General features: G+C 42.8%; 1 protein-coding gene and 1 pseudogene across 2 annotated transcripts in view; one reads left to right on the top strand and one right to left on the bottom strand.

The window, feature by feature from the left end:
- The window catches only part of Sbno1 (strawberry notch homolog 1), a 56010-nt gene continuing 31731 nt past the window's right edge, over positions 1–24279 (top strand). Inside the window, exons 1-6 of one of the 2 annotated variants that reach the window (XM_055605774.1) lie at positions 1–1082; positions 10744–10872; positions 11769–11873; positions 15628–15937; positions 20968–21068; positions 22508–22604. In XM_055605774.1, the coding sequence (XP_055461749.1) occupies positions 10744–10872; positions 11769–11873; positions 15628–15937; positions 20968–21068; positions 22508–22604 (742 nt within the window). In that variant the 5' untranslated portion in view covers positions 1–1082. Of the gene's footprint in view, positions 1083–10743; positions 10873–11768; positions 11874–15624; positions 15938–20967; positions 21069–22507; positions 22605–24279 lie in introns of both variants that reach the window. The other variant, XM_055605773.1, reaches the window with a different exon arrangement.
- LOC129676168 (U6 spliceosomal RNA) lies at positions 19743–19843 on the bottom strand (annotated as a pseudogene).

Raw genomic sequence — 24279 nt, 5'->3', positions numbered from 1 at the left:
AAAAGGGTGACCAAGAAGTTAATGTATTTAGTTTGTAAGGCAACGTAACAATAATGAAAACATGAAGATAGGGAGGAGCAGCAGAGGAAGCCATGGTATGCCGCAATGGCTAGCGGAGGGTAATGGTGGATGCAGGTGTCTGGGCCGCTGTGAAGGGCCTCGAATCGGTACCGTCTGGCTTATTTCTACAGGACCACGGAGGCTCGTGGCGGTTTTCGAGTCAATAAAGTTCAATAAATCTCAAGAGAGCTTCACAAGCAAGGATTACACTAATATATATATATATATATTTCTAGCATGCTCAGTGAAGATCTCGTCTAGCGACAGAAGCTCCGCAAGGGCTCGACAGGCCCTAGGTATCCACGGCCAAGGTTCTGAAAATAGCCCTAAGCCCTCTACTACCACGACTACGGCGGCAGGTGTGGGGCGCATGCGCATCGGCTCACAGGCTGACCTCCTGGTGGCCCCCGGGAGAAGCCGACCTTCTTCCCGACAGCCCGCGGAGCACAACGGGTGGGGAAACGTTAATCTCGCGAGTTCTCAAGCAGCGACGGCGGAAGTAGCGGGCACGTGACTGTCCTAGGCCGCCTTCGCCTGCCCCCTCCCCCTTCTCGGAAACCCGGCCCCCTCACCCTTCGCCCACCCCGGAGCCGCCGTAATGGACAGTTTGGGATCTGGAATTCTCTTGGATCCCATCACTGGTACCAGGCTAGCGGGACCCAGCGGAGCCCGGTTTTGGCGTCAAAGGCAGAGGGGGCGGTCAAGATGGGGGGAGGGGTCCGCTCCCTTCACCCAGTAAGGAGGCGGGGCGGAGAGGAGACGGACCGGGGCGGTGGCGGGGCAGTCACGTGGGGCGTGGCGCGCACGCCGTGCGCGCGGCGCCTGACCAGTCACCCCGCCCCCTCTTCCTGTGGGGCGGGGAGTTCGGGGGGAGGGGCGTCAAGATGGCGGCGGGGAGGTAGGCAGAGCCGGACGCCGCTTCTGCCGCCGCCGCCGCCTCCGCCTCCGCTCCTGTCGCCTCCGGCTCCTCACACGCTCACGCACCGGGAGAAAGTGTTCTTTCGTCGGGTCCGGCGGGGAAAGTAAGTCCTTCCCTCAGCCCTCTGCTCCTTTCACGCTCGTTCTCCCGGACAGCCTCCCACTCCCACCGCGGCTCCTCGGGGTCCGTGTGGGGCCGGCTGCGGGGGGGGGAGGGAAGGCGGCCACTTCGCTGCTGTCCGCGCCTCGTTCTCCAGCTGCGCGGTGGCTTCCTGCCGGTCGCCCGGTGGATTCCGGCGTTCTCCGCCTGGCATCGCCGGCCCTGCAGGAGTCCCGCCGTCCTGAGCCGGGTAGCAGCTCCGAGGCCGGCCAGCCCGGCCCTTCGCACGCCGCCTCCCCCGGGGGGATCGCTCCCCTCGCCTCTCCTCCTCCCGTGGCGTCCGGGCGGGCAGCGAAAGTGAAGGCGAGACCTTTATGAGAGTCCCGCCGGCCCGCTGCTCCCCGGTTCCGGGAGCGGGAGGAGGCACCGGGACGCCCGGCCTGACCTCGGTCCAGGAAGGCGACTGGGGTGCGTGGGACACGTGGGGGGGGGACATCTTCACACCTTGCCGTGCCGGGCTTAGCTTTCCCCGGAGTGAGGGAGTGCACTTTCATACTCTGGACTCATTTCATGCTGAGGGCGATGGCGGTTGGGCATCTGCTCATCCTTGCAGTGTTGGGTCTGGTGAGCACCCGAGTTCCTCAGAGCCTTGTCTACCGGTGTTTTCCTGGGAGTGCCGTGGGATGGGCTCCAGCACTCTGAAGCCTTGGAGTGATTGTTGCTTTCCTGACCCCGGCATCCAGCTCCTCCCCTTTCTATCCCGGCTTTGTGCTTCTGTTTGGTTAATGTTTGCAGACCACTAAGTTGGTGCTCCCATATAAAAAGCTCTTTTTATGTGCTTGTTCCGTTTACTGTGGGAGGCTTTTGTTTGGGGGAGGCGCTGGTTGAGAATCGTGCTAGCGCGGGGCGGGGGGAGCTGGAGATAAAATGAGAGCCCAAGAAAGCATCGTTTTTTATCCATTGAATTGCCCAGCCAATTGTAGCCGCACCCGGAAGTTTGTGCTGAACACGTGTTGAGGGAAGGTTAAAAACGGGCCCCCTTTGACCTTTAAACTTCGATTGTTCGAAGTGTATGTTGAGTAAAATGTTCATAGTCTCCGGACTTTAAGGATTAAAGGTGGAAGGCTTGTAAACAATCTCCCCAGAGGGTCCATCCAGCTGTCAAACCCAAAATGCCCTAGGTCAGTCAGTTTATTTAGCATTTGCATATAGTTCTGCCCGTTAACAGTCCCAATGTCAATGTTGATTTTCATAAGCATTGGAAAAAGAAAGAAGCATTTACACAGAATTTCTGGAATGAAATGGCATTTACAGAGGTGACTTCAGAGGGACAATTTTGATAGCACAGGAACGTTAATTTCCATTTTTCTGAAGTTTTTTTTTTTCCAGGCATTCCCTGATGGGAGAAGGCTTCTTCTGGTTTCTGCTTGCAGTTTAACTTCATTCAATGCAAATCTCTTATGAATTTTAAGTCCATCTTCACTTTAATGTTAAAAAAGAGAGCCTAATATTTATTGGTTTGAATGTGATGTGTTTGCAGTTTTGTATGTCTTTAATTTTTTTGAAGTGTGGTCAGTGTGGGCCGGACGCACTGGGGAGGCAGAGGCAGGTGGATCTTCCTGAGATAGAGTCCGACAGCCAGGGCTACACAGAGAAAGTGTGTCTCCAAAACCCAAACAAAAAAGGCTGTGTGGAGACTATTGATTCTATGCTTTTTATTTTTTACTGTTTTATTTTTGAGATTGTGTCGTATAATTTCACTGTGTAGGCAGTCTGACTTTCAAGACTCAAGATCTTGTCATAGCCCTCCTGATGGTGGGATTACAGGCCTGCACTGTCATCATGTCCAGTCTTTTCTGTGCTTTAGAAAGATGCTTCAAAGACCTCAGCTGTGTGTAGATGTGGTTTTGGTGCTTTTCAGTGTTTAAGTTGAATTTTGAGTTGTCTTGCCACTTGCCAACGGCAAGAATACACAGGTCTGGCCTTACCAAGTAGTCTCTCGTGAGATACGGTAGGCTCCAAAGTATTCTTGCTTAAATTTAAAGTTCATCTAAAGAGGCCACTGAGATGGCATAGCTGGTTGAGACACTTGCTTCTAAGTCTGACAGCCTAAGTGTGATACCTGGAATTCACGGGGTGGAAGGAGAGAACAAGCTGTCCCTTGACTTCCACACATGGGAGTCCCAACACTGTGTGCCACCTCTAGTGACCCATACCATAGTGATAATAACAACAACAATAAAATGAATGTAATAATGCTATTATTGTTTTTGAGACAGGGTTTCACTATGTAGCTATGGCTGTCATAGAACTCATTGAGAGGAGTAGGTTGGCCTCGAACTCATAGATTTGCTTGCCTCTGCCTCTGCCTCTCAAGCACTGGGATTAAAGGCCTGCACCACTGCTGCCCAGCAAGTGGAGGAGTTCTTGAAGAGCAGGAAGTCCTAAGAATATAAGGTGTTTCAAAACAGATAAACTTATTCATTCGGGTATAACAAGTAAATTAGAAAAGTTTTTAGATGCTTTTGTTACATCCTACAGTAAGAAATGTTCCTGACCTAATGGTAGTGAATAAAACAACAAAGTCTCCCGAAATGTTTGCCCTTTCCTCCTATGTGTTTTGGATTGGTTTTCCATTTTATGCTGAAATACTCAATTATGTTGACCATCATACTGTAAGCTACTTTGACAGTGAGTCCTGTTATACTCTTAACTACAGATGGAAAACATTGATTTAGCAGTCCTTTGGCATCTAAATGTGATCGGTTCAAGACCCAGGAAAATAGCAAAAGTTTGCAGGAGCTTAAGTCCCTTATGTAATAATGTCACATTTGCATGTAATGTAGATCCTTCCGAAGTTCATCTCCAGATTGTTTACAATACCTAATAGGTATATGTGCTGTTTGAGGAGATACTGGCACTGATTGCCCAGGGAACAGTCTACAGGTTCATGCAGTACTTATATCTTCTGCCGAAAGTTTATTTATTACTTATTTTTTTGAGACAAGGACTCGCTATGCAGCCCTGCCTGGCCTGGAAGTTCCTATGTAGACCAGCTGGCCTCAGTGCTGGGTTTATATGTGTGGGAATCACACAACACCTTCCCCGTTGAACTTCGGAATGTGGAGCCTGTGGATATGGAGGCCACCTATTGGGGTGAGAAGGGAAGGAAGTTTGGAATTGGTCTCCTAGGTGAAGTCCAAGCTTGTGTACTTACTACCTTGTTATAGTCTTACTCTCTTTTGGTTTTAGCTCCTGCTTTGTGACAGAGGGGATATTCTTGGGTTATGCTGAGGATGAAAAGAAAAACCTAATCATAGAAGTATTAAAGGTGCCAGAGTGAGTGGCTGTAATCCTTGCACTGGGCGGTGGTGGGTGTGTAGTCAGGACTGGGAATTCAAGGTCGCCCTGGGATACATGATACCTTGCTTCAGAAACCTTAACCAAAAAGAGGTATCCATCAACTGAATTTGTGGTATTGGTGATGAAGTTTTTGCTTTCTCTTTTTTGGATTTTTAAATTTTATTTTTTGAAACAGGGTCTCTCTACATAGCTCTGGCTTTCTTAGAACTCACTCTGTAGACCGGGTTGACTTCCAACTTGGGAGATCTACCCGCCTCTGCCTCCTAAGTGTTGGAGTTAAAGGTGTCTGTGTGCATATGTGTGTGCATATTTTTGTTTTGTTTTGTTTTCAAGACAGGGTTTTTCTGTGTGTAGCTCTGGCTGTCCCAGAACGCCTTTGTAGACCAGTCTGGCCTCAAACTAACAGAGATCCACCCCTGCCGCTGAGCGCTGAGGCCTTGGATCCATCACACCTGGCTCCTTCAAATTCTTAAACTGAGTGCAAGTCTTCAGTCTGTTCTGATGTAGAGATGAAGCTGTCTTGTTTTTGTTGTTTTTCAAGACAGGGTTTCTGTGTAGTCCTGGTTGACCTGGAATTTGCTCTGTAGATTGATCAGGCTAGCATGGTACTTAGAGATTTGCCTGTCTCTGCCTGCAGAATGCTGATATTAAAGGCAGAGTGCTGCCAGGCCAACCCGAGTCTTGAAGTGGTATGTTTTTGTCTGTGTGTCTGTGATTTGAACTTAGGAACTTGGGCCATGCCCAGCTTTCTTTGTAATATTTAGTTTGAAAAAGGCTTTTACTAAATCAGCCTGTTGTTTGTTTTTTCATGTAGTCCTGGCTGATCTATGGAACTTGTAGACCATGGTGGTCTTGAACTCAGAAACCCACCTGCTTCTGCCTCTTTGAGTGTTTGGACTAAAGGCATTCACCACCATGCCAGTCCTGTGTTCATTCAGCCAAAGATACTCACTGAAGGATAGTCTTTATGCACATTTGCAGATGACTATCAGTTGTCTTCAGATCTGATTAGCTGCACAAACTAGATGTGAAAAGCTGGTTAAAATTTTTATTTTAGGGGCTGGAGAGATGGCTCAGAGGTTAAGAGGATTGACTGCTCTTCCAAAGGTCCTGAGTTCAATTCCCAGCAACCACATGGTGGCTCACAACCATCTGTAATGAGATCTGGTGTCCTCTTGTGTCATGCAGGTGTACATGTAAGCAGAACTCTCTGTATAAATAATAAATAAATAAAGTTAAAAAAATTATTTTATTTTCGGTGTATGTATGTATTTCACATGTGTGCTTGCTGCCCCAAGAGGCCAGAAGGTGTTAGGTCTCCTGGAGCTGGACTTATAGGGTGGTTATGAGCTGCCATGTGGGTGCTGGTAACCAACCAACAGGAAGAGCAGTGAGTGCTTTTTTTTTTTTAAGACCTTTTTTAAAACTTTTACTAATTATACTTTATTTACTTTGAGTGTTTTTTTATTATTTTATTTTGTTTATTTTATTATTTTATTTTATGTGCATTGCTGCTTTACCTGCTTATTTTATTTTATTTTATTATTTTATTTTATTTTATGTGCATTGCTGCTTTACCTGCATGTATGTCTATGGGTATTAGATCTTGGAGTTACAGACAGTTGTGAGCTGTCATGTGGGTGCTGGGACTTGAACCCAGATCCTCTGGAAGAGCAGTTTGTGTTGAGCCATCTCTCCAGCCCTGCAGTGAGTGCTCTTAACCTAACCATTCAGTAATCTCTACCGCCTCTTTTTTTTTTTTTTCTTTATTCTTTTTTTAGATTTATTTACCTTTTATGTATATCTGCATGTACACCTGAATGCCAGAAGGGGTCATCAGATCACATTATATATATGGTTGTGAGCTACCGTGTGGTTTCTGGGAATTGAATTCATGACCTCTGGAAGAGCAGTGCCTTTAACCATCAAGCCATCTCTCCAGCCCTCTCTCTCCAATCTCTTATAGAGCTTTTTAAAAATGAACTACTGGATTGATTTCTGTCATTAAACGTTTGTATTCTGGGAAGTTCAGTGGAGTAGTGTTATGCAAAAGAAAAGGATCTTTTTGTATTCTGAGGTTTAGCAAAATATTAGTTAAGGGCTAGGGAAATGTGCTTGGTACAAAAGCTTAACAATCTGATATTGATTCCGCTGAAAAGGTAACAGCTGATTCTGCAAAGTTGTCTTTTACTTCCACATGTCTCTCCCATCACACATATATACTGTTTTTTGGTTTTTTTTTTTTTTTTTTTGAGACAGGGTTTCTGTGTATAGTCTTGGTTGTCTTGGAACTCCCTCTGTAGACCAGGCTGGCCTTGAACTCATTGAGACCCACCTGCCTCTGCCTCCAGAGCGCTGGGATTAAAGGCATGTGTCACCATCGTCTGACTATATCTACCATTTTTGTTCTGTTTCGTTTTGTTTTTTGTTTTTAATTTTTTGAGGCAGGGTGCTTGGCTAGCCTGGAACTCAGAGATTGATCTGCCTCTACATACCAAGTGCTAGATAAAGGCATGCACCACCGTGCCTGGCCATTAACAGAAAAATTTGAGACCTCCGGCCCAACTGTAATAACCTTATTTGGGAGAATTTTGACTTTAAGGCCAAATGTAGTGAGGCTGTTAAAAAGCCAGCTACAAATATACAGTCTTAAGTGTTCTTTCTCTCTTTCCCTTCTTCCCTCCCTCTCTCTCCCCTTCTTTCACCCTCTCCCTCTCTTCCCATTTCCCTGTCTTCCTCTCCGTCACTACTCACTCATACTCAACACAACAGTCCTAGAAAATAGTTGAAGAAATGGAGTCAAGGTTTTTTACTTGGCTGTATTATAGCACTAGCAGGTGATGTGTCCTGTTCTTTCTGACTCTGGCTCCTCTGCTGCTGCCCTGTGCTCTTGCTTTACAGATGTCCTTGTGTCTGTTCAGAGCCATGAAGAGCTCTAGATCTCTGCTATCTTGTCCCTGTTGATAATGGTCAGCATTGGTGTTAAGTGGGTGCTGTACCTTTTCTATGTAGTTCTTGCTGTCTTGGAACTTACACTGTAGACCAGGCTGGCCTTGAACTCTGAGATTTACCTGCTTCTAGCTCCTGAGTGTTGGGATTAAAGAAAGGCGTGTTTCACCACTGCAAAAGTGGAGCTTTTGAAGTCCATTTGCAGTTGACAGTTCTGTGGTAATTGTTGGAAGGTAGCTGCATGGCAGATATCCCCTGAATTGAAGTATAAACACCTTGGTAGGCACAGTGTCAGTTCCCTACAAGCAACAGTGTTTTGGATTTATACTGTGGAAATGTTTTTCCCGTTGGAATTAAGCTGCTTTCATAAAACCAGGAGCTTGGCCAGGGCAACTTTTAAGGGCTGTGTATAGCATTGAAGTTCTGAGAGTCTGTTTCATATGGGAATATGATTAAATACTAAGAGTTGCTTAATGCAGTTAGAGAATGGGATAAGTGCTCTGTCATCTTCTCTTGGTTTCTGCAAAAGAGAAGAAGTAGAAAATGTGTTCCTGGCTGCCTGGAAAGCTCCAGATGATCCTCCATATGAGAAAGGTATATCGACCATTCAAATCATAAACTGAGTTTCTAGTGAGGTTAGGCGTTTCACATATTCCTTCCTGTTTTGCTGTTCTTCTCAGTGCTGGGCATCAGTACCAGGTCATATTTACGTATGCTAGGCATCATCTCTGAACTTTGTCGTCACTCAGACCCACTTAAATTAACCAGTAGAAGTTGTATGTATATCTGTCTTGTCTATCTCTTTCCTTCCTTTTTTGGTCTTTTGTTTTATTTTGAGGGGGATGGGTTTCAAGACAGGGGTTTTTTTTCTGTGTAGCTTTGGCTGTCTTGTAACTCACTCTATAGGCCATGCTGGCCTCGCACTCAGAGGCCTGCTTCTGCCTCCCAAGTGATGGTTTTTTTTTTTTTTTAATAATAATATTTTTTTTATTATTATTTCATGTACATTGGTGTTTTGACTGAATATATGTCTCTGTGAGAGTGGAACAGGAGTGACAGACAGTTGTGAGCTGCCATGTGGGTGTTGGTAATTGAACCCGGGTCCTTTGAAAGAGCAGACAGTGCTCTTCACCACTGAGCCATCTGTCCAGCCCCCCAAGTGCTGGGTTTAAAAGAGTGCACCACCCTTGCTCTGCTTCAATGTGATTTTGATGGCTAAAGCACTGATACCCCCTAAAGTGCATGTGGAGATGATCACTGATTGTGTGCTTTGTAGATCTGGGAATTTGTTTATTTTATTTTTTATTGTTATATTTTATTTTTATTGTTGTTTTTTTATTTTTATTGTTTATTGTGTGACTAGCAAAACATTCTTGTAATGTTTTGGACTTGCCTGGCTAAGAAAACATGTAAAAAGCTCAGTGAGGCTGAGTGTGGTAGTCCAGGCCTTTAATCCTAATACCCCATATGGGTGCAGAGAACAACAAGAGCAACAAGTTCCCTTAACCTCTGGACCATCTCTCTCAGGTTCGAGTTCCCTCTTATTTTGAGCCAGGTCTGGCTGTTCAGCCTATTTTGGCCTGCTCTCTAACCCCCCCCCCCTTTTTTTTTTTTTTAAAGCTCAGCTTCTCATTAAATTGGAATCCTTTCTTCTTTCCATTTCAGACTGAGTGTCTAGCATTGATTCCAAGGCAGAGTGTTAAAATTTGGTGTCAATTTCTATCTTCTGGCTGGAAAGAACACCCATGGGCCTTGGGAATTTGCACTGTCTGTACTCTAATTTGGATCACTTTTTCTATGTAAAGGTGGAATAATGTAAACTTGAGCTCTAACTTTCAGGTTACATCACCTGCTGCCCAGCCTGCTGTGAGCTTAGATGGTATGGTGTATGAAAAGCCTGACTCTGGCAAGTTGGGGCATTACCACTAACTTTCCTTAACCTTTCTTCATTTCTGTTCAAAATGGCTTTATATCTCAGACTTTTTCCTTTTTTCTTTGAAATTTTTCATAGAAAACCTTGTTGATCTGTCCTTTGTCCTTTCTACTTGTTTCTGCTTTCAGTTCAGTCAGGATATCCACCCGATGTTCCTGTTTGTTAGCGCTCCATTGAATGAGGCACAGATATATGTGACATGGGCAGGCGGAGGGTTTCTCTGCTTACTGTCCTCTTTGAAGAGTTGAAGCATGCTAAGTTGGGACTTTGGCTCTTTGCTAACCTTCTTTGTGGGCTGTCATAGATGCGTCGTTCCATCACACAGCTGAGGTATATTGTTTATAGAACACAAATTTGTTTCCTGGGGAAAACTACTCACAAGTATTGAATTTAGAAAAAATTTAAATGGAGATGTTTAAATTTTTAAAAATTAATTTTGTGTATAGGTGTTTTACCCGCATGTATGTGTGCACTACGTCGGTGCATTGCTCCAGGAAGCCAGAAGAGGGTGTTGGATCACCTGTAATTAGAGATGTAGACAGTGGTGAGCAATGATGGGTGTTGGGAATTGAACCCAGGCCCTTTAGAAGAACAGCAAGTGCTCTTAACCCTTGAGCCATGTTTCTAGCCCCTGGGTGTTAATTTTAAACCTGTAGAGTTTTTGTTAAATACCTTGAAACACATTCATCCTCTTCCCAGCCACTGCAGTTCCAAGGCCTGTTGCAGTGAAAGTCTTCCTGCGTCAGTTCTCCAGTTCCTCTCAGTTTGCTTTCACACTGCTGTCAGAAACTAATGTGCCAGGCTTTCCTGTGTCTGAAAACCCTGTAGTGGCCTGTGTCACCCTAGAAGGGTGAATGAGACCATAGATATAACCCACTCACCTGTGGGCCCCTGGTGAGTGAACTTGTAGTGCATTGGAATACATTATTTAGAAGACACTTGTCTTCCTGATTATTTCTCCCTGTCCTCAGTGCTGTCATCTACCTAGGAACCTGTGTACAGTTCACTTTTCCCTCTTTGATCTGGTAGTGTGTTTATTCATTTGTAGTTCTGGCTGTCCTGGAGCCTACTTTGTAGACCAGCCTGGCCTCAGACTCACAGAGACCAGCCTGCCTCTGCCTCCTGAGTGCTGGGACTAAAGGCGAGCGCCACTGTGGCCAGCTTCATAGTGTTTTAGAGATACACTTTTGATTTGATCTTAGTCAGTAGGCCAAGGAGTAAAAGATACTCTTATTCTGAATGCTATGCTTCTGGGTCCTTTCATTTTAGTGTGAGATGTCTGGGATCAAAGATTCTCTTCTATTCTTTTTCTCAAATGTGTCAGGTTCTTCAGAAGTACTGAATGAGTAGCTCTGGTAGAAAATGTTTGATTGTTTGTATTTAGAAGAGAGTTGTTAATATTTTTCACTTTGTTCTAAAGATGGTGGAACCAGGGCAAGATTTACTGCTTGCTGCCTTGAGCGAGAGTGGGATTAGTCCAAATGACCTCTTTGATGTTGATGGTGGAGATGCTGGGCTTGCAACCCCTACTCCCCCTTCAGTTCAACAGGTAACAGTTTTCCAAATCCTCTAGAATTTTGTAATTTCCATTGTTATTTATTAAATAACAGTAGCAATTTTTTCCTGTTTATGCTATTTGGGATTGAACCCAGGGATTTGAGCATGGTAGGCAAGCACTTTACTGCTGATGTGTAGCCTCACCTTTCTAATTTACATTTCAGAAAGATATTTTTGCCAGGGGAGGTGGTGCATACCTTTAATCTTAGCTCTTGGGAAGCAGAGGCAGGTGGTGAATCTCTGTGAGTTCACAGCCTGGTCTATGGAACAAGTTCTAGGACCACCTTAGTTACACAGAGAAACTCAGTCTCCAGAAACAAACATACATATACATACATATATATACACACACGTGTATATATGCATATACATATATGTGTATATATATGATATACACATTAATGTTTTTAATCTGTTTTTTTTTTAATTAATGAGGTAGTAGTATTGGCATCAAAATCAAGACAATTGCTTTTCCTATTGCTTAACATTCATAATTCATATGGGAAGAGCATTAATTTCTTTTACAGTTCTCTTTGGTCTTTATTGGGACCTTTTTATAAAAAGACTTCTGTTTACATTTGCTAAAAGCAAAAATAAAATTCTAATATTAGTGTAATTTTTGTGGAGATTTTGACCAAGATTAGTTTCTTTACAGATGTAGTGATTGCACAGCCTGATAGCAAAATTCGAGTTTGGTGTGTATAACACTGGAGTCTGAGCAAGAAGGATCCTGTAGTCTGTGCACGAATGCTACCACTGAAATAGAACCCAACTCTACAGTTTTGTTTTTATTTAAGAAAATAAATGCAACTCTTGTTCTTGAAACCGAATTCACTGCTGTCTGCCCTTTCTCAGTATTTTTCTTTGTTTGTTTGTTTTGTTTCGCAGTCGATGCCACTTAGTGCATTAGAACTAGGTTTGGAGACAGAAGCAGCAGTTCCTGTTAAACAAGAACCAGAGACGATGTCTACGCCTGCACTGTTAAATGTGAGGGTAAGCGTTCTGCAGATTTGGGATTATTCTAAAATGGTTTACGGTGGTAGCAAAGATATAACTATTTCAAATAAGATACTTAGCCCTGGCTAGCCTTGATCTCAAGATATAGCAGAGGAGACTGGTGCATTGTGATCATAAAAAACTTCAAAGTTCAGTGTACTCCTTTAATCCCAGCACTTGGTAGGCAGAAGTGGGTGGATCCCTGTGAGTTCAAGGCCAGCCTGGTCTACAAAGCAAGGAGTCCAGGACAGCTAAGGCTACACAGAGAAACTCTGTCTCAGACAAACAAACAAAAAACTTTAAAAAAATAGGTGAAATGAAGATTGAATGTACATGTTACCTCACTATTATCAGTGTTTGGTGCATTGGCTTTTCTTGGTTGTGTTTTGTTTTGTTTTTTTCCAGACAGGGTTTCTCTGTGTGGCCTTGGTTGTCCTGGACTCTGCCTTCCTGAGTGTTGGGATTACAGGCATGCACCACCACGCCTGGCTGCTTTTGTCGATTGTTATGCTGTAGCCTTTATGTGATTAGTTGTGCTTTATGTGCAGAGTTCTTTTGATCTTACCTTAAATATAGCCAAGTAGCTACAGAATCAAATCGATACAGAATTAATTGGTCTAACCGGTTAAAATTTGTCAGTTTATATTGTAGTTTAAAAGTGGTAAAGAGCAGTCTAGAATAATTTTTTTTTGAAAAAGTAAAGGGGCTCGGGATCTCGCTTAGGTAGTGGTAGAGGATTAACCTGGCAGGCGCCAGATCCAGAGATGACCACAGCACCATAAGAACACATACATCAAGTGACATGCAGAAATATGCAGGAACCTTAAAGCCACAGACAAGGCATTTTCAAATTGGCTTTATTTTTATTTTATTTTTTATTTTTTTGAGATAGGGTCTCATATAGTCTATGCTAGTCTTGAGCTCAACTTCTGTTCCTTCCATGTTTCTTTGCCATGTGTGCCTCTCACAGTCCTGCCGCTGTGCTCAGCTTTGTTTTTTTCTTTGCTCCTCTCTGTTTACTTTTCACTTCACCTCTTCCCTGACAACACTCATTGTGTGTGGCTTTGTCTAAGACTGTTTATAGTGAGCACCTTATTACCAGTATTTGGACTTTACCTTGCTATCTTTGTCTTTATAGGTTCTAAAGTTTAGTGTAATCTGTATGATAACAGACAGCATTGAACAGGATCAGTGTTTGAGATGGGCCAGTCAAATGTAAAGACGCTTGTTTCTATACCTCAAGACCCAAGTTTAACTCCTGGGAGCCATGTGCTAGGAGAAAACTGAGTTTTTCAGGTTGTTCTCTGATTTCCACATGTTTGCCTTCTCAGTGAAATCAGTTTGTGGGGGAAAAAAAAACTTGTTTGTTTGTTTTAAATTAAAAAGTGCAATGTTAAAAACAAACATGACTTCAAAGGGCTTGAGTGATAACTCAGCAGTTAAGAGCTATTGCTCCCTATCAGTGGACTGGGGGAGGGGCATGGGAGGAGAAGAGGAAGGGAGAGTGGGCTTGGGAGGGGGTTACAGGTGGGCTACAAAGTGAATAAACTAATTAATAGAAATAAAATTAAAAAAAAAGCTATTGCTATTATAGAGCATCCATATTGGGCAGCTGACATGTGTCTGTAACTCCAGCTCACCTGGTGCCTGTAGTTGCCACAGGCACCTGCACATACACCTAGCCTTACAGATTAAAAGAAAAAAAATTACATTTGTCGTGTTTTTTTTTTAAAAGTCTACTTCATTTGGGGTGTTTAGGTCTCAACCTCCCTTCCAACCTCCTAGTACTACATAGGAGAGAGGTTAGTGGGGAGAGGGGCCCCGGTGTTTAGGGTCATGGGTTCTTTTAGGGCTATCCCAATCTCCACTAACAGCAGACACAGCCAGCAGTCTTCAAACCGCTGCCCCCGAAGTATTTCTGCAATTGCTACATCGTCCATCTTTCTGGTCTCCAAACTGCTACAGGTCACAAGCCAAAATACCTGCCACACCTTCTCTTTCTATGCTCTCAGTTTATATCTCCCAGAGTCCTAAACCACGTCCCTTTCCTTGCTGCACAAGGTAGGAGGTTAATCAGCTGGCAAAAGCCATGCCCTGCAGGAGGTAGTTAACAGCAGTGGACAAACTGTAGCCCAACGAATATCCCACACTTGGGATTAAAACAAAAGCATAATTATGTAACATAACTAAGTTTACAAAGAAACCAAAACTTACATTAAAGACATTAGAAATCTTTTTATCTCTTGTTTTTTTGTTGTTGTTTGTTTTTGAGACAGGGTTTCTCTAGATAGCCTTGGCTGTCCTGGAACTTGCTTTGTAGAACAGGCTAGTATCAAACCTGGAGATCTGTCTACTTCTGCCTCCTAAGTGTTGGGGTTAAAGGCATACTCTACCACTGTCTGGCAACAATAGAGATATTAAAAAAAAAAATAGACTCAATAAAACCTAGGTCTTCACTGACTTACATGATTTGCTTAGAGTTGTCTGTCTAGTAGGTTGTGTTGGTCTTATAATTTTTTTTTTCCTGTTAGTAGGTCTATTAGAATTTGTAAATCACAGCTGGTTTAGGATAGCTTCCCTTTATAATTTATATCCTTGACAGTTGTATAAAATGTCAAATTACAACTGAGCACTGGTGATGTATGCCTTTAATCCCAGCACTTGGGCAGGGGGAATCTCAAGAGTTTGAGGAGAACCTGGTCTACCAAGTGAGTTCCAAGACAGCCAGGGCTACACAAAGAAACCCTGTCACAAAAAAAAAAAAAAAAAAAAAGAAAGTCCAGGGAACTTCCCAGAGACTCATACTCCAACCAAGGACTATTCGTGGAGATAACCTAGAACCCCTGCACAGATGTAGCCCATGGCAGTTCAGTGTCCAAGTGGGTTACGTAGTAATGGAAAGAGGGACTGCCTCTGACATAATCTGATTGGCCTGCTCTTTGATCACCTCCCCCTGAGGGGGGAGCAGCCTTACCAGGCCACGGTAGAGGATAGTGCAGCCACTTTTGATGAGAACTGATAGACTAAGATCAGAAAGGAAAGGAGAACCTCCCCTATCAGTGGACTTGGGGAGTGCCATGCATGCAGAAAGGGGAGGGAGGGTGGGATCAGGAGGGGAGGAGGAAGGGGCTTATGGGGGGATACAAAATGAATAAAGTGTAATTAATAAAAAAAAGAAAAAAAGATTGCTACTACATCCTTTTCTGAATTTTTTAACCTGATTTTTCCTAAAGTACCATTACTTAAGCAAGAATAGAATAAAGTTTAAATTGTGTGTGTTGACCCTGGACTTGTACAGGAACCCGTAGGCCTGTCATCAGAGAAGAACCTTCAGTGTCCATTCTCACTTGTTGGCCACAGGATATCTCTGCCTCCCATTTCACTGTGGGAGCATTAGGATTGCAGATGTGTCCTGGCTGCCTGATTTACATGCCTTCTGGATTCTGGGGTTCAAGGTTTTCCTGCCTGCACAACAGTCAGCTTTCCCTTTGGAACCCACTCTCTGGTCTCTAGTTTTAGATTTCTAAATGGTTTAATGTGTGTGTGTGTTTGGTTGGTTGGTTTTTCAAGAGAGGGTTTTTTTTCTGTGTTGCCTTGGCCTTCCTGGCCTTGATAATCTAGCTGTTTCTGCCTACCTGGGCACTGGGATTAAAGGCATGGGCCACCATGCCCAGCCCTAATGTGTTCATTGATTCAGACTGTTCAAGTCTGAATCAATGAGTGTGTGAAGTGTTGTTTTCTTTTCTAGCAGCATCCTCCATCCACGACAACGTTTGTGCTGAATCAGATAAATCAACTTCCAACATTGGGATCTACAATTGTAATGACTAAGACGCCACCTGCAACAACAAATAGACAAACCATCACCTTAACAAAGTTCATCCAGACCACTGCAAACACACGCCCTTCCGTCTCAGCGCCGGTAGTACGGAACGCCATACCCCCTGCTCCTTCAAAGGACCAGGTTCAGTTGAAGGATTTACTTAAAAATAATAGTTTAAACGAACTCATGAAATTGAAGCCTCCTGCTAACATTGCTCAGCCAGTTGCAACTGCAGCTAGTAAGTCCATTTTCATCTGTTTTAACCTTGTTTTTCCCTAGCTATTGTGTGTATGTGTTTCACAAGTGGTATTGGGTATTTTGGTTAATATTTATTTTCTATGTGTTTGTAAGTGCCTGAGTATATTCTGTGTACCATGTGCATGAAGGTACCCATGGAGGCCATAAGAGGGCATCAGATTCTGCTGGAACTGGAGTTAGCTTCTTTACTCTTCCTTTTCTTCTTTTTCCCCTTTTTTTCTTTTTTTTTAGTGGATAGGGTTTGAAGACAGGGTTTCTCTGTGTAGTCCAGGCTAGCCCTTGATCAGAGAATCACCTGCCTCTGCCTCCCGGATTAAAGGCATGTACCACAACTGCCTGGCTTATAGTTTTTGAAGCATCTTTTGTTGCTCATTTAGTAAATAACTAATGGATGTATTGTGACAGCTCCTTTCTGGACTTTGAGGTGTTGCTGGGGAAGAAACTTGAAGTTGGTGTTCTTAGGAGCTTAGTGTTGGACTGCAGAGAGGCAGACTGTGTGTTGGGTATGTATGCATGCCTGCCTTTGTTTGCCGTGTCTACCAGCTCGTGCCTCCACCACCCAAGAGGATAGGCCAAGTTTCCCACTCCTGTCTTGGGACTAGGCAGATAGGCTAGCCAGTGAGTCCAGGGAATTCTCCTGTCACTACCATACCCAGCTTTTTTCTTTCCTTTTTTTAATGTTTAAGGATTTATTTTTATTCTAATGTGCGTTGGTGTTTTGCCTGCATTTATATATGTGTGAGAGTATCAGATCCCCTGAAACTTGAGTCACAGACAGTTGTGAGCTGCCATTTGAGTGCTGGGACTTGAGCTTGAGACTTCTGGAAGAGTAGCCAGTGCTCCTAGACACTGAGCCATCTCTCTAGCCACCACCCCCACTCCTTTTTATTTGCTATTTGGAGACAGGGTTTCTCTTTGTACCCTTGGCTGTCTCTGGAACTTGCTCTGTAGACCAGGCTGGCCTCAAGACATCCACTTTTTTTTTTTTCTTTTTTTTTCTAGGGTCTTTCCAGCCCTAGGCTGGAAATTCCTACATAAAAAAAAGTTGGCTGTGATGGGATGAATAGCAATGTTCTTCTAATACATGGAGTGGATAATCGTTTCTACAAAGAAATAGTCTCTGTTCTCACTTAGAAAATTAAATCACTTTTATTTATCTGTAGGTGTGTGCATTCTCAGTGAGAGGACAACCTGTAGTTGGCTATTGCCGTTCACCATGTGGGCTAAGGGATCAACTTCAGGCCTTAAGAGGCAAACACCTTTAGCAAATAAGCCATCTCCCAGCCCTCTCCTCTTTTCATTTTGGGCATAATTTCAGGGTGGCCTGTCAAACATGGTTTTTGCTATTGTATTTGAATATGAGAAGGTTCCCCAGGGTGACATGTTTAAACATGTCATGATGTGCAGAAAGGTTATGGTATCTTTAGGAAGTGGAGCCTTCAGCATCACTCGAGGAGTGTTTTTGAGATTTTGCAGCTTCAAACACTTCCTGTTCTTCCTTCGTTTCTGGATGCCATGGCCTCGTGCTCCTGTGTCACGCTTTCCCCATCATGACTGTAACCCTTCTGCCTAACTAAGCCCATTCTTGCTTTTTTTTTTTTAATATTTTTTTCATTTTTAAATAATTTTATACATTCACTTGTATCCCAGCTGTAGCCGTCTCTCTCTTTCCCTCCTCCGCTCCCTCCCTCATCTCCTCCCTGCCCCCTTCTGAGTCTACTGATAGGGGAGGTCCTCCTCTCTTTCTATCTGACTCTAGCTTATCAGGTATCTTCAGGACGGCTGCAATGTTCTTATCTGTGGCCTAGTAAGGCTGCTCCTACCTTGGGGGGGGAGGGGAAGCTCAATGAGCCAGTCATTGAGTTCATGTCAGAAACAATTCCTGTCCCCCTTACTAGGGAACCCACTTAGATACTGAGCTACCATGGGCTATGTCTGAGCAGGGATTATAGGTTATATCCATGCATGGTCCTTGGTTGGAAAAACAGTCTCAGAGAAGACCCAGATATATTTGGACCTTGTGGGCCTCCTGTCCCCGCTAGGTCATACTAACGCCTCTTCCTTTCATATGATTCCCTGCACTCTGCCGAAGGCTTGGTTATGGGTCTCAGCATCTGCTTTGATACACTGCTAGGTAGTCTTTCAGGTGCCCTCTGTGGTAGGCTCCTGTCCTGTTACTTGTTATCTCTTACTTCCAATGTTGATCCCTTTTGTCTTTCTAGATGGGGATTGATCATCTTATCCCTGGACCTCTTTCTTGTTTATCTTCTTCTTCTTTTTTTTTTTTTTTTTTTAAGATTTATTTATATATTATTTATACAGTGTTCTACCTGAGTATGTGCCTACAGGCCAGAAGAGGGTAACAGTTCTCATTATAGATGGTTATGAGCCACCATGTGGTTGCTGGGATTTGAACTCAGGACCTGCATAGGGAAGAACAGCCAGTGCTCTTAACCTCTGAGCCATCTCTCCAGCCCCTTGTTTATCTTCTTTAGGTGTACAGATTTTAGTATGTTTATCCTATCTTAAAGGTCTAGTACCCAGTTATAAGTGAGTATATACTTATAAGTGAGTGTCTTTCTGCTCCTGGGATACCTCACTTAGGATGATTTTTTTCAAGCTCCTACCATTTGCCTGCAAAATTCATGATTTCCTTGTTGTTAATTGCTAAGTAGTATTCCACTGTGTAAAAGTACTCAAAATTTCTTTATCCATTCCTCTGTTGATGGACAAGACATCCACTTTTCAAAACCCTTTTTTTTTTCTTTTTAATTATGTTCATGAAATGTTTGCCTGTGTTTATGTCTGTACAGTGCTGTTGTAGACCAGGAGAGGTCATCAGATCCTCTGGGAGTAGAGGGACAGATGGTGTGAACTCTCACTACTGCATGCTGGAAATTGAACCCCATGTTTTCTGGAAGAGCAGTCAGTGTTCTTAACTTCTAAGCTCTCTCTCCAGTCCAGCACCCAGCTTTCTTTTTTTTTTAAACGTGAGTTTTCAGAATCAAAATCAGGTCATTTTTCAAACTCTTCTGCTTCAGGAACAACAAGGCTTTCTATAGAGCACTCAGGGAAGTTTCCTAGTGTTTGAGATAACATTTTAGGAGTAAAATAGGGATGGTCTGTCCTCCTTCCTTTATGTGTTTTAAACTACAGTGTGTGTATATATATATATATATATACATATATATATATATATATTTTTTTTTTTTTTTTTTTGAGACAGTCTTGCCTAGGCCACTGGGTACTCACCAGTGATCTTCCTGCTTCACACTCCTTACTGCTGCTGGAGTTAGATGCATACAGCACCATGCTTGGCAACATGTAATGATTTTGTTATTGTTTTTAATTTAAAAAATGTTTTATGTGTGTTGTTTTGCTTGTTTGTGTGTCTGTGACCCGTGTGTGTGCAATGTCAGTGGAAGCCAGAAGTCAGCATCAGATTTCTTGGAGCTAAAGTTACAGAAGAGTGTGAACAGCCATGTGGGAGCTGGGAATTAGACCTGAGTTCTCTGGAAGAGGAGCCAGTGAATGCTGAGTCATGTATTCAGCACCTTACCTTGTTTTAAGACAAGTTTTTCACTGAGCCTGGCGTTCACAAACTTGGCCTCTTTGTCTGGTTAACAAAGCACAGGCATCTTGTCCTCTGCCTGGTGCCAAGATTACAGATGTGTTCTGCAGCAGCAAGCCTTTTACATAGGTTCTTGGGCCGTTATGTTTGGGCAGTGAGCATGTTACCAAATGAGCCATTTGCCTAGCCTGTTGGTTTGATTTTTGAAGAAAAAAAAAATGTAGAACACTTCATAAATGTGTATGTCATCCTTGCACAGGGGGCATGCTAATCTATTTTTCCAGTTGTAGTATATGTGTTGCTTAAGGGAGCCACCTGCACTTCTAAAAACCAATCTATTTATTTATTTATTCATTTATTCATTCATTCATCTGTTTATCAATCTACCTGTTTATTTATTTATTATGTATGCAATGTTTTGTCTGCATATATACCTGCACACCAGAAGAGGGCGCTAGATACCATTATAGATGGTTGTGAGCCACCATGTGGTTGCTGGGAATTGAACTCAGGACCTCTGGAAGAGCAGCCAGTGCTCTTAACCTCTGAGCCATCTCTCCAGCCCCGCATTTTGTTTTTTGAAGTGAGCCAGAGTGGAATCTCAAAAGTCATGCTTGTTTTTGGTATTTGTACTAAATTATTAAGTAGTTCTGGCTAATGTATCTTATTTATAGTTTTTGTTTGTTTGTTTTTATTTTTATTTTTTGGAGAGAAGGATTCTCTGTGTAGCCTTGGCTGTCCTGGACTAAAGTAGACCAGGCTGACCTGGAACTCACTGCCATCCTCCTGCCTCTGCCTCCTTGAGTGCTAGAATTAAAGGCGTGTACCACCATACCCAGCTTTAACAAACAGTTTTAAAATTTCTCCTGTGCATTTTTTTTCCTTTGTTTTTTGAGATAGGGACTCTCACTGTATAACCCAGGTTGGCCTGAAACTTCCTGTGTGAACAGGCTGGCCTGGAATTCATAGAGATCTGCCTGCCTTGGCTTCCTCTGCTGTCATCAAAGGCATTTGCCACTAGGACTGGCACATATTTCTTTTTTAGTACTTTTTTTTTTAAGGTAATTGTTCCATAAAGCCATACAGCTTTGAGGCTCAGTGATTAAGTACACATGAGTTTGATTCTTAGCATTCAGATCAGGCAGGTCAAAACCATCTGTAACTCCAGTTCCAAGAGCATATTCTGGCCATTTTTAGCTTCTGCAGGCACTGCACACATATGGTGCACAATTCATATGCTCAGGCACACACACATATAGATATAGATACAGAAAATAGTAAATAAATCTTCAAAACAACTCACAGTACTATGTATACTTTCATGGTTATGCTTAATTTACCAGTATGACTTTTGATATGTATTTTAAATGAAAAACTATTTTGAAACTAGAGGAAGAAAATTGAGGCTTGTAAAAATGTAATCCACTTTCTTCCTGCAGCTGATGTTAGTAATGGTGCAGTAAAAAAAGAGTCTTCTAATAAAGAAGTAGCAAGGATATGGATAAATGACATGAAAATGAGGAGTTTTTCTCCCACTATGGTAAGTTTCTAATAGTAGTATTACTGTTTATGTGAATATGGAAGTTACTTGGCTAAAATTACTTTAGAAAAAATCCTCAAGATGGGTGTGGTGGTACATGCTGGAGATCCCAGCACACCGGAGGCAGAGGCAGGTGGATCACTGTGAGTTTGGGAGGCCAGTCTGGTCTACAGAGCGAGTCTAGGATAGCCAAGGCTTCAGAGACACCCAAAAAAAAAAAAACAAAACAAAACAAAAAAACCCCAAAAAACATAGAAAGAAAGAAAAAAGTCCTCAGTGTGCTAGGTGTGGTGGTCTGGCCTCTAATTCCACCAGATGCAGGTGACTCAAGGCCAGCCTGGTTTCTATAGTGAGCTCCAGGACAGTTGGTCAACACGGGGAAAAAGAGAAGTTGTCAGGAGCTTGTTGAGTGGGTAGGCTGTTTACAGGAACTCAGTAGGGTTGATCACATGCGATGGTGCTGCAGGGATGAGCCTTTATATTCATCTACCTGGCCAGGAAAAATGACAGCATTTTTGTTGTAAACCATTAATAACTTGGTGGGGTCCAAATAAGTGACTGGTTAGTAGCTGTCAAATCATGCAGTGATCTGGGTGAGTTGTTACAATTTCTTTTCTTTAACTGGCAGTGCTGTGTGCCTCAGGTCAGGTAACTATGAGTTCATCAAATACTGTTTCTGGAGTAGCGCTGTATCTGTGCAGTGTCTGTAAGGACTTTCCTTTATGGGTTCCCTTTAAGTAAACATAGTATTTAATACCATCTAGATTTAAGGAATAGTATAAGGAATTTCAAAAGGTACAGTGTGAGCAGAGTATGCTGGCACACTCCTTTGAAAAAAAAAAAAACAGTAAAGGCTCTGGGTCATAGGTATGGTTCTATGGTGGACTGTGACAAGGATTCAGAAGAAACCACAAGCATTGACAGGCGCTGAGGGGCTGGTGGCTCTGTGTACAGGTCAGCAAGCAAAGGCACACCAAAGATATGGCAGTGGGAGCCTGAGCTCTATCGAGGTACTGAGGTTTTGAGGAAGATGGCTGGGAAGACAGGCAGGTAGACAGGATGGTGTAAGGAATATTTACAGAATGCTTATCCTTGTTAATATTTGCACATTCTCTAAAATCTTGGTTTGATAATTTGTTCAATGGGGTGTCCTACCTTTTGTCCCCGCACTCCTTACTCTTTCAAGTCCTGGATTGAGGAGAGAGACTGAGGTTGGAAAGAGATATGTGAGCAGTGAACAAAATAGTTCCAGATGACTGGAGGGGCAGAACTCTGGTGGCTTATTTGTATGTAGGTTGACATGATTGCTTTCACCTTTGCACAGTTAGGAAAGGACTGAAATTTTATGGTACCTCATGTTGTCAAGTTGGAAAAGGTCCCACAAACTCTGGGCCTTTCTTTGTCTCTGACATAAGATTGATTGTACTTTTGTGTTACAGAAGGTTCCTGTTGTTAAAGAGGAAGATGAACCAGAAGAAGAAGATGAGGAAGAGATGGGTCATGCAGAGACCTATGCAGAGTACATGCCAATAAAATGTATGTTTTTGGAATTTGTCAAAACGAAAGACTTTGGTTCCTGTTGAACTTCATTGTCTTAAACAGTTACATGTTAGTGCCTGACCATGTCAGTTGCCTCAAGACTTGACAAGTGTGAGCTGTGAATAGTTTCTCTTCTTTTTCATCTTTTATCTTTTTTTTAGACAAATTTTCGACTAGTCCAGCTCATCTCAAATTGGCAGTCCTCTTGCCTCAGCCTCAGAGTTGCTGGGTGGGATTGCAAACATGTGCCGCCACACCTGGCCATGGTTTAAATGGGATTGTGTGTCAGAAATGTCTTTGGGAAATTTTCTGTCTTTTTCCCTCTTAGACAAATTTAGAACTCTGTTTGAGGTTAAAGTTTTTAAAAAGCATGACTGAAAATTCTTGGGTTTATGTGTTGTTGCTAGTTAACTTTGCTTATGTAAGCATTGATAATACAATCAAAGCAAATTATCCAGACACAAATATGTATCTTAAGTTTATACTAGTTTACGTACCTTACTGAAATCATAGGCACTTTTTTTTTCCCCCACCTTCTAGACAGGGTTTCTCTGTGTATCAGTGCCCTAGCTGTCCTGGACTCATTTTGTAGAGCAGAGATCTATCTGCCTCTACCTCCCGAGTGCTTGATTCTTGGGGGTTTTGTTTTTTCTTTGAGATGGGTTCTCAGTGTGTATCTGCAGTGTGTATCTGCCTTGGAATTCTTTGCCAGGCCGGCCTGGAACTCATAGAGATCTACTTGTCTGAGTTCTTGGAGTGGTAAGCTGCCATGCCTGGGATCTACACCCTCATTTTTATTTTGTTTTGGCTTATTGAGACAGAATCTCTGCTTTAGCCCATGCTTGCATTGATCCTGTTGGAATCCTGGGATTACAGTTGAGCCACTAGGCCTGAGTTTATTGTTTTGTAGTTAATGTTTGTTTGTTTGTTTGTTTTTTCTCTTTTGGGTTTTGAAGACAAGGGTTCTCTGTGTAATAGCTCTGGCTGTCCTGGAGCTTACTTTGTAGACCAGGCTGGCCTTGAACTCACAGAGATCCACCTTCCTCTCCCTCCCACCTGTTGGGATTGGAGGCATGCACCACCACTGTCTGGCTCATTAATGCTGTTTTCCTACCTTTTGTATAATGTGAATAACTTTTTGGTGGCCAGTATATGAGGTTGGAAGTTAACTTTTATTTTTCTGTATGGAAATTTTTTTGCTATATGAAAAGTAATAAGTGGAATATCTGTCTAGATTTTTATTTTACCTTTTTATATCAGGTCTCCTTGTATTCAGTTGTCCTTTAGCTCATGGACTAAATTCCTCTACTACCTCATGTCCCTTAGTAGATGAGACTAGTGGTATGTATTACCATATCCAGCTAAGTCTGGCTGTGTACGGGGCCTGGCATGAAACACTGCCTGCCTATGCCTCCTGAGTAGCTCTGCTTTGAACTAGAGTTTTTAATCCTCAATCTCTAAACTGTGTAGTTAGGTCATTTAGTCAAGTGTGAGTAGTACCTTACCATTACCTTACTTTATATAAAAGCTTGTAGTGAGCAATTACTATTTTCACTGTTCTAATACAAATATTGTACTATTTTGTAATAAGACTGAAAATATTACTAGAATGATCTCTATTTATTTATCTATCTATCTATCTATCTATCTATCTATCTATCTATCTATCTAT

This window comes from Psammomys obesus, unplaced genomic scaffold (genome assembly GCF_907164565.1).
Source record: "Psammomys obesus unplaced genomic scaffold, mPsaObe1.curated_primary_1811, whole genome shotgun sequence".
NCBI classification, from domain to species: Eukaryota; Metazoa; Chordata; class Mammalia; order Rodentia; family Muridae; genus Psammomys; species Psammomys obesus.
This window is presented reverse-complemented; position numbering and strand designations above follow the sequence as displayed.